An 11715-nucleotide genomic window follows, 5' to 3' on the forward strand; every position below is an offset into this window, starting at 1 on the left:
CCCCAATCTGCAGTGGTGTTGGTGCAGTGGCGGCGGGCAGGGCCATCACGTGGGTGGCGCCAAGCCAGTCAAGACGGGTGCCAGCAGGGGCCTCCTGATCACCCTGCCAGTCGCCCTGCAGATCGGCCCTGATCACTGGCCAGGCCTAGGGACCCTACCTGTGCATGAATTTTGTGCACTGAGCCTCTAGTAGTAGTAATAATAATAATAATAATAATCTGGTCCCTGAGGTGCCACCCTCTAATCCTTTCTCAAGCCCTTTAGAAGATAAATCCAGGACTGATGAGGGTAGGGAAGGAAAAATTAGCCACTTTAAATCATTAGAAGGACCAAAAAAATGGCTTTTTAGATTTGAGGACTAGAGGCCCAAGTGGTGGTGCATGTGAGAGCAATGGGACATGTGTCTTAAGGAGGCAGGAGGCAAAAGGCAGTGGCTGAAGCTCCGGACTGTGACAGGAGCCAGATTCCCTCTGGCTGATGCCTTCGTGGTCAAGGTGGGAGGTAGAGAATGCCCACAGCCTTTGAGCACATTGGACGGGGACCAGCCTCCTAGTCGACTTCGAGACCAGCCTGCTACTGGTTTCACTCACTTTGCAGGTGAGGTCAGCAGCCCAGTGACCTGGGCTCAAGTGAGTTTGGAGGTCTGAGTGGAGTTCCTGAATGTCAGAGCGTAGAGAGCTTGGCTGAGCGCCAAGGAATCAGGCTCAAGCCACTGGGTGAGGGAAGTTGCTGGAGGTCTCTTGGTCTCCCCATTGGAATGGAGGGTAATACATGCACAACAAGGGACAGAATGAGGGACAGCTGATCCCATGGAGTTAGTTGGGACAAAAAGATTCTCCTTTATAAACTGTCTCCAGACAGGGGAGACCGGTGAGCACTTTTTGTGACTTAGACACAGTAAAGCACACACAGTCTCAAATGAAGTTGCATCCTAACAAATACAGAGGCATTCAGGATTCATATTTATAAAAACTAAAAAAAAAAAAACACCCAAAGAAAAAAGAATGCCTTGCAAGGGACTGAAAAAAATCAAATTCAACAAGATAGTTACCCCAGGGTGAGCAAGAGGGGAGAGATCAGGGAGTGGGGCTCCTATTTTATTTGTGGCATTTTAGTTCTTTAAAATATTTGAAATAAATGTGACAAACTATTGAGATGGACAGAGCTGGTAGTTGGGCCAGAGAGATTTAGTATATTATAATCGTAGACTACGATTTCCAGTACCTTTGAGATATTGCATTAAAAAATCAATCAAAGGATAACCGGTTGGGGTGGGGAAGTCAGTATGTCCTTTTGGGTGGCAGGTGGCTGGGTAGGAACAATGGCTAAGTGTCTGGGATCGGGTGGAGGAGGTGTGGGCAGGCAGACCCAGGCTCCTGAAGCTGTCGGGCGGGGGGGGGGGGGGGGCATGAAAGGAGGTCCAAGGTGTAAAATCAAGGTACTATCAGAGCTAAAAGCTGGCATCAGGGTTTGTTTCTATGTTCAAGGAAGTGAAAGCACAGAAGAGAGCGCTGACGGTGTGTGTGCAGAGGGTGTGTGCCTGTGAGTCCCATAGGACGTGGCAGGTCCGGGTAGGGGCCCAGCTGGGGTGGCAGGCTCTCCTTTGCCCAGCTGGCCATCAGTCTTGAGGGAGTCTTGCGCCCACCGCCCACCGCCCACCGGGGGACAATGCACCAGGTATACTCTCCCTCACCCCGTCCTGCCAGGCTGGCCTGACTCCCAGCCGGGGCCCCTTGCTTTTCACCAGCCTGTGCTTCCTTTTCCCCTGCACATCCGGAGCTACTTCCCCACCCCCTGACTGGGAGCTCTGTGGCCTGGGCCCCAGAGAACCTCAGACTCTCAGGGAGGGGTGGGGTATTAGACTTTTCTACATTCTTAAAGGGACACGTGTTGGGGTAGACAGTGTGACTGAGAGACTAAAGGAAGTGTGTTTGTCCTGGACCCCAAATGCCTACCCATAGGAAAAGCCAGGCTGAGGGCTCAGAGTTAAGGGAGGGGCTCCACCCCCAAGGGTCTGCTTCTGATGGTCCCGCTGGGGACAATGAGGCGAGGGAGAAAACGTTTTTTGAGCCTGTGATGACCTTACCAGCTCTGGGGTTTAGAGTTTGGAGGTTTGCTATCTTTCTGACCCCTCCTCTCCCCGCCATAACCCTATACTTAGCAGCAGGGAGACAGAGAGAGGTAGGGGTCATGACCTCCAGCTTTAGGTGGAAGAACTCTGGGACCCTGAAAGAGGTAGAGCCTGGCACGGCATCTCCTCAATCTGTCCAGGAATCCACACTGGGCACTGCCTCCCTTCCAGGCCCTGGAATTTTACCCTGAGACCTGGGGGGATATTATGGATGAAGTATCCCCCTTGCTAAGTTTCTGGGGTTCCTGTCTCCTCTTCCTCTTTCCCTTACCCCCACCCCACCTCTGCCTTCTTGGTGCATAGTGGGCCCCTAAGATGCTGAACACAATGACTCCCTTTCCCCTGGACTTTAAGAAGCAGTTGATCACTGCCCATTGCCCAGGATGTGGGACAGCAGCCCATAGTGTGCTAAGATTCCTGGCCCAGGACGCAGGCCCTACTTAGGAATTAGGAGAGCTGGGAAGGCAGGGCAGTGAGAGGGGACTTGCAGGACCAAACTCTATATGCCAGACTGTAATGAGGCCCCTGTTTGTCCCTTTCTGAACAACTTTGTCTCTGTCTCTCTCTCTGTATCTCTCTTCACTGCTTTCTTTTTAACTCTTTTTCTTTTTTCTTGTATCTTTCTTTCTCCCTATGTTCCCCTCTGTCTGTCCTCTTCTTCGTTTATTCTCTCTGTTGCTATGTGTATTTATCGCTATGCTTCTGTCTCTCCATGTCTTTATCTCTTTCTTTGTGTCTATTCCTCTTTCCTCCCCCTGAGGTTCTCCGTCTTTCTCTTTCAGTTCCCTTTGGTTGCCTGTCTCTCATTATTTTGGTCTTTTCCTGTGTGTACATGCCCATGTCACCTTCTCTCTCTGCACTCCCCTCCTAGGCTGACCGCTATCCCTGGCTTTCTCCAGCTGTGAACGGCTCAGCGGGGCAGGAGACGCAGAGGCAGCTTCCAGAGGTGCTGAGTGGGGCCCGGGAACCACCTCGAGAGGATGGGCTGCCTCTGCTCACTGTGATCATCGCTATCTTTGTCCTGCTGGCAGTCTGTATCGTGGTGGCAGTCCACTGTGGGCCAAGTCTACACCAGGGCCGTGCCACTCTCCCCACAGAGCCACCAGCCCCAAAGCCAGAGGGTGGCATCTACCTCATCCACTGGCGAGTGCTGGGCTCCCAGGACATTCATGGAGACACCCAGCAGGGCCCTCCTGTCTCTGGCTCCTGCCTTGTGCCAGATGGGCCTAGGCTCAGCATCGACGAAGTCACATATCTGTAGGAGGAAGACTTTGGAAAGTAGGCCAGACCTGGCTCAGAACAAGAAACTGGACAGAGAATTAGGGCAAAGGCAAACTGGGGCCTGGATGTCAGATCTTTGGAAGTGCACACATGGACTAAGCTGGAGCTGCCCTCGGGGCAGAATACAGAGAAAGCCTTGATGGGGAAATAAAGAAGCTTGAGGGCCCTGCCCAGACACATGGTGCTATGAGCATTCCAAGTGCCCGAGGCTGCCCTTACAAAGCTACTCCACTTCTTCAGGGACCACCAGACCCCTGAACCTCCTTCTCCAAGTCCCTCCCCTTCTCCCACCCCTAATCTCCTCTCCTGTGGGTGTCAAGGTAAGTCTGGCTTGGAAGAGTCCACCACCCACCCCATCCCCGTGCAGGGATGGAAGAGGCTCCTGCAGAGGCTCTGCTGCTCCAGCCCCAGGTCCTGTGAGGGCCAGCCAGGGAGTACAAGGCAAGGAACCCAGGGCTCTGCCTTCTCTGGGACTTGGGGAAAGGCAGGAAAAGCTGTTGCCCTTCACTGATTGAGGGACATCCCTTTGGCTGTCAGGGCCCAGGACTTGTTAACAACTTTCAAGGCCCTTATAAAGCCCCAAGCACCAATTATAGCTCCCCAAATTGTTTTTGAATGCCCTCCACTATCTTGGGGCAAGACTGTGTCTTGCCTTCCTATGATGCAATGGGGAAAATTTGGGAGTTCTCATTACCTCCTACTTTCTGTGTGCGTGGGCCTGTTGAAACTAGCCTAGAATTTACCCCAGGAAATTTCCCAAGTGCAGCTGGTAGGAAAACAGGATAGGAAAGGGAGCTTCATGGAGCTTTTATAGAGTAAGAAATGGGTGAGGAGAAGGCCTACAGGGAGAGAGACATGGAGGCTGGGAAGATGCAAGAGGCCAAGAGGGCAGAACTGAGTCTCCCAGGGGCTCCCTGGAAAGGTACTTCTCTCTCTGGCACCTCTGAGCTTCATTTATGTGTAGTCAGGAAGGGGCAGACAGACATTTATGGAGGAGCCTCTGGGTGCTTTACCCTGGGGAACAAGTCAACTCTGGGATTGCCCACAGTGAGACCCCAGCACAGTCAGTAAGGCTGGGAAAGAACAGAAGATAGAGGAACAGAGGTGGAGATTATGCGTGCAGAGGACTGGCTTGCCACCTTTGGGATGATGAGAGGCAGTTATAATGTGAGTAGCTACTCCTTCTTGAAGGCCAGCTACGTGCTTGGCACTGGCCTCCTCCATGGGCCTGCAGATACACCATTCACTCCTCATAACAACCTTGAGAAGAGAGCCATTGTTACTCCCATTTTACAGTTGGGAATATTAAGACATCCAGGTGGACACATGTACTAAGGGGTGGGTCCGGATTTGAACCTGAGGCAGTCTGCACCATGTTGGGGGCTGGAGGGTGGGGAAAGTCATGTTGGGGAGGCCTTTGATTCTGGTCTGGTTTCTAGGTATAGGTGTGATGCTGGAAGATCTTCAGGCCTTGAGGACAGAGTGGCTGGACAGCTGGGGAGAGGAAGGGACTGTTTTCCTCACTCTCTTGGCTCTGTCATCCGTAGAGGCAGTCAGTTCCTTCTGGCAAATGTGTGTCTGTGTCGAGCCTTTCTCCACAGCATGCTGTCCTCAGATATGCATATTGAACCGTTGCAACAAAAACAAAGGTAGGAGGGAGGAAGAAACAATTTCTGGGTGGAATGAATGGAACTGGTAGAAATGGGCCATCTCCCCTCCCAGATGGGGGCACTTTTGCCACCACAGTGTCATTGCAGTGGCTCAGTTCTAACAGCAATAGCAAAAGGTGTGGCAGGTGACTGGCTGTGTTGTCCAAGGTCCCCCATAGAATGTCCCCCCGCCTCACACAAATCCTCTCCCCACTTTATCCCTCATGTAGGCTCTCTCAACAGGGGCTGTTTATTCAGTGGCCCCTACTTCTTTGAGCAACCTCTTGCTCAGGGCACAGCTCATGGTATCTGTGTGCTCCCTCAGGCAGCCCCTGGCCCCTCCCTACCCCCCAAACCTCCCACTGGAGACAAGGGCACTGAAAGGGTAGGTGGAGTGGGGGTGCTGCCCAACTCTCTGCCCTCAGCCTGCCTGTGGGTTCTGTCCACATTGAAATGACACCCACCACCCCACTGCCATGGATGAGGAGGGGTGTAAGGAAGCACGTCTGTGCAAGCCGGTTTGGACATTGCGGATAATAAGTGCCAATAGTTTGTATTAATCGAGTCTAGTCAGAGAAAGATGCACACTGAAGTGTGTAATCTGAGGAGTGTTTAAAAGGGGGACCATTTAGAAAAGGCAGGTATAAGGAAACCAAAAGCAGAGAGTGAATACTACAGGATGAGCTGCAGTAGGGAGCCGATACCGCTGCTAGGCCTGAAGGGGCAAGGAGAGGAAGCAGTTCATGGGACCTGGACAGGGACAGGGTTCCTGAGCTAGTTTGGTCAAGAGATACGGTGAGTTCACAGGGACCTTGACACCACAGGGGAGTGCTAGGGAAATAAATACTTTAACCTCATTCACCTCCTTTCCTCCATTCTCCCATTGACCAAACAAACAGAAGCCTAGAGGCAAGGGAGCCTGTTGATGCTATCCCAGGGCAAAAGGAAGCAGAGAAGGGTGAAGAAGTCGGTCCAGAGGGTCCAATGGAAGACACCTGGCACATTCCTTAAGTTTACCTGGCAATTAGAGTTTACAAGAAACGTCCATGCAGACATTGTCCTCACAACAACCCTGTGAGGTAGGTAGGGCAATTATTATGATCCCATTTCATAGATGAGGACACTGAGGCTCATGTAAAACAACTTGCCCAAGGTCACAGGACTCATCTTGAGATGTCAAGTCCCCGTGACTTCTTTGAGAGGCCCCCCTGTGGGAAGAAGCAGCTTTGCTGGGCATCTAGCCCCTAAAGAAAGCCCTCAGTTCAGAGTCTTGGAGGTCGCTGGGGGATCAGGCAAGGTGACCGTGGCGCTCAGAAGATATCTGTGCGGAGTGGGAGAGGCTTATCCATTTCACTGATGAGGAGCTCGGGCTCTTGGTTCAGTGTGGAAGAGTCAGGCATCACCGAGGTCCCCACACTACCCACAGTAACCTCCTCCCTTTCCTCCTGCTGCAGGTGCCTGAGAATCTCCTGTGACAGGGAGAAGCTGCTTTCCTCTTCAGGTTCTGGAATGGGGGTGGAGAAGGTGGTGGGGAGTGGAGTGAGAAACTCAAACACACCCCAGGGGATTTGCTGGGCAGATCCTTCAACCCACCTCTCTATGCCCCCTCCCCTCCCTAGCCATTGTGGGTAGAGCTTCGTGGAATCCTAGAGCTAGAAATGGCTTTAGAGATCGTAAAATTCCACCCTCTTGCTTTTAGAGATGGTGCTTAGAGAAGGGCAGAGATCTGCCCAAGATCATACAGCAAAAGAGTGGCAGAGCTGAGGTTTCAGCCCCTGTCAGTCTCTTAATTCCTGGCCTGGGGCCTAGGATATTTTGCTTCCTTTGACAGATGAAGTGAGGAGACCCTATAGCCCGCCTCTTCACTCTCCACCCAAGACCCATAGCCAAAGACTTCAGAGCAACCAAGTGTCCCAACCTGGGGAGGTGGACCTCTCTCATGGGAGGAAGGGGCAGGACTTGAATGCCCTGACCACTCGGGAAGTCCCAGGGCATGACGCTTTCACATCTCCTTCTGCCCTCCTGGAAGACCCTTGGGCCCCCTGACTCCTCCTGTCCTCCAAACTATCAATCCCTTACCCTGGTAGACAATGAAGCGACAGTTGTTCTGACACTCAGGGGCATCTGCCAGGATGTCCTCAAGTGTCCGGCAGAAGAGTTTAGCCTGTTCAAGCCGATCTTGCCGACTGAAGCCAGCTCGGCTATCCTGTGACATGGCAAACAGGGTCTTCAAGGGGGTGGCATACTCCAGAACGCAGGTGCCCATCTGGAGAAAATGAGAGGAAGACCAAACTAAACCAGGGCAGACAGACTCTGGACCCCAGTACCACTGCAAGGACCCCACTCCCTCAGTCTGCATAGATGGAGTCCTGGCAGGTGCCGCCCTAATGGGATTATGCTGTCTGGTTGTCTTTTGCCTCTGGCATCCCACCCTTAAGATCAGGGCCAGGGCTGAGCTAAATTTACCCTTCACTGATCCTCCTCCTAGGATCCCAGGGTGAGGCCCACCAAGCTAGGCTGTCAACTGCTCTAGTTTGAAATCAAGTCTGAAGGCTAGTCTCTGGGGTTCAACCGTGGTCTGGGTCTCCCCACCCACCCGTGTGAAATCCATCAGATCTTCTCACAGCCTTCATCTAGGGCAGCTTTATGGTCAAAAGCATGGTGCCCTAGCCGGTTTGGCTCAGTGGATAGAGCATTGCTCCGAGCACTGAGAGACCGTAGGTTCGATTCCAGTCAAGGGCATGTACCTCTGTTTGTAGGCTTGATCCCTGGCCCTGGCTGGGGCATTAGGGAGACAACCAATCGATGTTGTCTCTCTGACTCTCCCCATTCCTTTCACTCTCTTTAAAAAATCAATGGAAAATATCCTCGGTTGAGGATTAACAACAACAACAACAACAACAACAAAAATAGGTGTTTTTTTCAAAAAAGCATCATATACTCAAGTTGAAATTGTCCACTTTCTCCCTGGTTCTCTGAGTCAGTTTCGTCACCTGTAGAATGGGGGTAACAGTCCCTACCCCATAGGGTGGTGGTGAGGATCCATTGAGGTGGTTAGATAAGCATCTAGAATAGCATCTGGCATCCATAAGTGTTCAGTAAATGTTACTTATTATCCTCATTCAGCGTCAAATCTTGTCCAGCCCTGGGACTCACTGGGGAAAATGAGGCTCAGAGGAGGGCAGTACATTTTTACCAGTGGTTGGCCAGAGCCCGGAGTTCTGGTGCTCTAGGTCTGATCCTCTCCAGCAGGACCCACCTTCCTGCACACTCACCAGCCTCCCGTTCTCCAGAAGCTCATAGATGCTGTTTTTGTAAACCCGGCCCTTGATGCCAGCACGGTCAGTGAGTTGCGGGGGCAGCTCATGCAGGAAGCGAATGTTGGGGTCAACCACACTCAGGTCATCAGGCACCCCACAGTCCAATGGGAAGAGGATGTATAGCCGATGGCTTGCCGCGCCTCGTAGGATATTGTTGTGGGACTGATTGTAACTCTGGATCCGGGCCGGAAGCCCTGAGGTGGAGAGGCCCAAGAAGTCATTCCCACTGACCTTGTCTCCCACTGCATCATTGGTCACCCTCAATGTGTGCATGCAAAAGAACCGAGGGCCCAGCCCCCTAGTACTGGCCAGGGGGCACAGCACATCCAAAGACCCTTGCCTCCCCTCCATCTACTCCCACCACTGCTTTCTCCCTTCACTTGTTCTTTATCCAGATTTCTGTCAGCCCCACTCCTTCCCACCGCAGCGCTCAGGCCTTTGAGAGGCAGACAGAGGCCTGAGAGGTGACATTGTCAGCACCCGCAGCTGCACTGAGTCAGGCCTCTAGCATGAGCCATTTCCTAGCAGGAGCCCTGGTGTCAAGGGAAGGCAGCAACAAGATATGGGAGGACTCTCGACTTGGCTGGCCAGTCAGAAGAATGAGACATAACATATAGATTCACAGTAGTGTCAAAAGGTCAAGCCCTGGACAGACCTGGATTCAAATCCCGTCTCCTCTCACTAAGCTGTGTGACTTGGGATAAGTCACTTTAGCTCTCAGAACCACAATTTTCTTATCTTTTAAGCAGGAAGACGATTATCCCTTCCTCATGGGTTGTGAATTAAAAGAGAAAATGCACATGCAAGGCGCACAGCAGTAAATAGTTACTGAAAGAATTCAGAGGCAACCTTGGACACGTCACTTAATATTTCTTCCTCTAAACCAGGCATAACAATATTCTTCATGCCTAGAGGATTGTTTTGGGAATCAAACGATTTGTTAGACATGAAAATACTTGGAAAAATACACCGAGTTGTGGAAATGATGTGTCTTATTGTTTGTGTGTCTTGTAGATCTAGAAATGGGACATAGAGGATGGCCCACCTGGTAGGACCAGCCGCAGGTACCCGATATAAAATGACCATGCCAGCCCATGGGCCACGTTGAAGTTCTTTTGTTCACAGACTGTAGAGATCTCAGCTGGGGCCAGGCCCTGTGGACAGAAGGGTGGGGTAGGGGGAGACCTCCATGAAGGACAACTAGAACCCTCCTCTTCCAAGGAGATTTCTCAGCCTGCTGCTGCTTTCTCCCTTTTCTGTCATTGCTGACCCTGCTGTTCCAGGACATTATAGGTTCAACTCCAAGAACCAACCTCTAAACTAGTCCCACTCCTAGTACTGAGCTCAGAGCAGGTCACAGTAGCCACAGCCTCCACCTGACCATGTCCTCCACTTCCCACTGTGTCATACCTGGAGGTTCAGGATGATGCTCAGTGCCTCTGAGAGGCCCAGGAGGGAAAGCATCCAAGTGAAGGGCAAGCCAGCTTCGTTTGGAAGGGGGTCATAGAAATAGCAGAACAGTAGCACCAGGACCCCACAGCGGATGGGGCTTCCCAGACAGGCCCTCACAGCCCTCCGGTAGCTTCCCTGGTACCTGCAGATGACAGCTCAGCTAGAGAGATTCAAGGAGGGGCAGGGATGGGGGTCAAAGGAGTGAACATGTTGTGTGCCCGATCACCATGGGTGCTGCAGGGAGTCACCTGGAATGGACGTGGCGTAGCTCCTCGACCAGACTGCAGACTCGCTTGAACAGCAGTCCCAGCTGCAGGGAGGCCAGGTGGAGCAACAGACACTGGCGAACGTGTTTTGGCGACTCCCCCAAGAACCAAAAGGCTGCCAGACAGGCAATCAGCAGGACAGCGGCTGCTATCTTCGCCGTGTGACTCCTGGGCCGAGGGATGGATGGGTGCAAGCTGGAGTGGGGCATCTGTAGGTACCAAGAAATCCATGGCCATGCTCCTCTCACTCTCCTGTTGTTCCAGGATGGAGGCCCTGGCTGGGCAGCTTCCCCCAGCTCTCTCCTCCCCAACCCTCTCCCCACCCCCATGCCCAGCCATACCCAGGGGCTGCTTTTGGAGACACCTCTGGGGGACAGGCTGGGCATACAGCATCCCAGAGTTCCAGTCCAGGAGAGATTTGTTGAAAACAGAACAGGTGGAAAAGTGCATGGATTTATACATACACATCCCATCCAACCCCCAGGGAGACTGCGGGGCCGAGAAGAAAGAAGGCAGCAACTCTCCCAGACCCAGACCTATGAGGTGCCACCCACCTCGGGACCCTTGAGGATCCGGGCTTTCCTCTCCCCGGGAAGGATATTAGCCAGAAGGGATCCCCAGGGGCCTCAGCCTTGGAGCTTTGGCTGGGCTGCTTCTGATCCTACCTTCTACCGCCAGACACAGGCTGTTTCTGGGAGACACAGGAAGAGAAGGCTCAGCGCAATAGCTCCCAGTGACTAAGAGCAGCCTCTCCGGTCAGCCTGAAAATGGAAAGTTAAAAGCAATTTGAAGGTTTCTCTACAACACTCCAGCCCTGACATCTCAGACTATAGCTCAAAGTTACAGTGGAGAGGAGGGTATTTCCCGGCCTGGGGAGGAGGGAAGAGCCCTCCCCAAAAGGCCCTAACGAGTCACACCCAGTCCTGGCATGTGTGTGGTTCGGGAAGCTTGTGAAGGCTCCCATTCCTGCAGTTTGCTACCCCAAAGTCAAGGGTGTTCAGAAGTTCTCTCACACTCCCCTGAACCACAGCCTGAACACCAGATTCCCCTTAAGCCCCCACAATTAAACAAACTCTACCAATACTTACACAGGACTCCACACACCCAGCCTGAGACAGCACACACTACACCATGCTCCCTGCCTGATCGCTTATATTCTGATTTCTGGATGAGATCCTCTTTTTCTGAAGACGGTGATATGGAGGAGGGTGGAGGGAGGAGGGCGGGGGAACGAACAGTTGTTTCCTGTAATAACAGCCTTTCAGAGTAAAGGGCTTGGTAGGCGCAGAAAGCCAGCAGGGGAGTGTAGGGTTTGGGCTCTTCACAGGAAGTGGCCACGCCTGAGACTTCTCAGAAAGAATATGGTGGTTCCAGCCAAAAAAAGGCAGCCTCGTGGATAATAATAATAATATATTATGGCAAGTGTTATGTATATTTACTAGTATTCACTTAATCTAGTCAGCCACCCTATCAGATAGGTATAAAACCATTCCCATTTTATAGATGGGTAATCTGAGGCTTAGTGAGATGAATTAACGTTTCCCAGGCCCCACAGACAGTAAATGAGGGGGGAGGGGGGAACTGGAAGTCAGGTGGGTTGCTCCAAAAGGCGCCTT

General features: G+C 52.3%; 2 protein-coding genes across 3 annotated transcripts; one reads left to right on the forward strand and one right to left on the reverse strand.

Annotated features, from left to right (window-relative positions):
* Positions 1 to 398: 398 nt before the first annotated feature.
* On the forward strand, positions 399 to 3392 carry SMIM33 (small integral membrane protein 33; the record flags this gene model as incomplete). Its single annotated transcript, XM_081091234.1, is given in 3 exon segments — positions 399 to 494; positions 2914 to 2998; positions 3001 to 3392. Coding segments are annotated over 3 exon segments (573 nt in total).
* Positions 3393 to 5659: 2267 nt separating this feature from the next.
* STING1 (stimulator of interferon response cGAMP interactor 1) lies at positions 5660 to 11289 on the reverse strand. Of its 2 annotated transcripts, none has more exons than XM_081092687.1 (8): positions 11188 to 11289; positions 10765 to 10860; positions 10082 to 10308; positions 9792 to 9975; positions 9427 to 9535; positions 8337 to 8575; positions 7141 to 7327; positions 5660 to 6565 (listed from the first exon to the last, which is right to left on the reverse strand). In XM_081092687.1, exons 3-8 carry the CDS (start codon positions 10306 to 10308, stop codon positions 6372 to 6374), a joined length of 1140 nt encoding a protein of 379 aa, XP_080948813.1. In that variant the 5' UTR covers positions 10765 to 10860; positions 11188 to 11289; the 3' UTR covers positions 5660 to 6371. The 2 variants fall into 2 exon arrangements, with proteins under 2 accessions (XP_080948813.1, XP_080948814.1); XM_081092688.1 differs by having other exon boundaries at positions 10654 to 10860.
* Between the last annotated feature and the right edge of the window lie 426 nt (positions 11290 to 11715).

The sequence above is a fragment of the Myotis nattereri genome, assembly GCF_964212035.1.
Source record: "Myotis nattereri genome assembly, chromosome: 5".
NCBI classification, from domain to species: domain Eukaryota; kingdom Metazoa; phylum Chordata; class Mammalia; order Chiroptera; family Vespertilionidae; genus Myotis; species Myotis nattereri.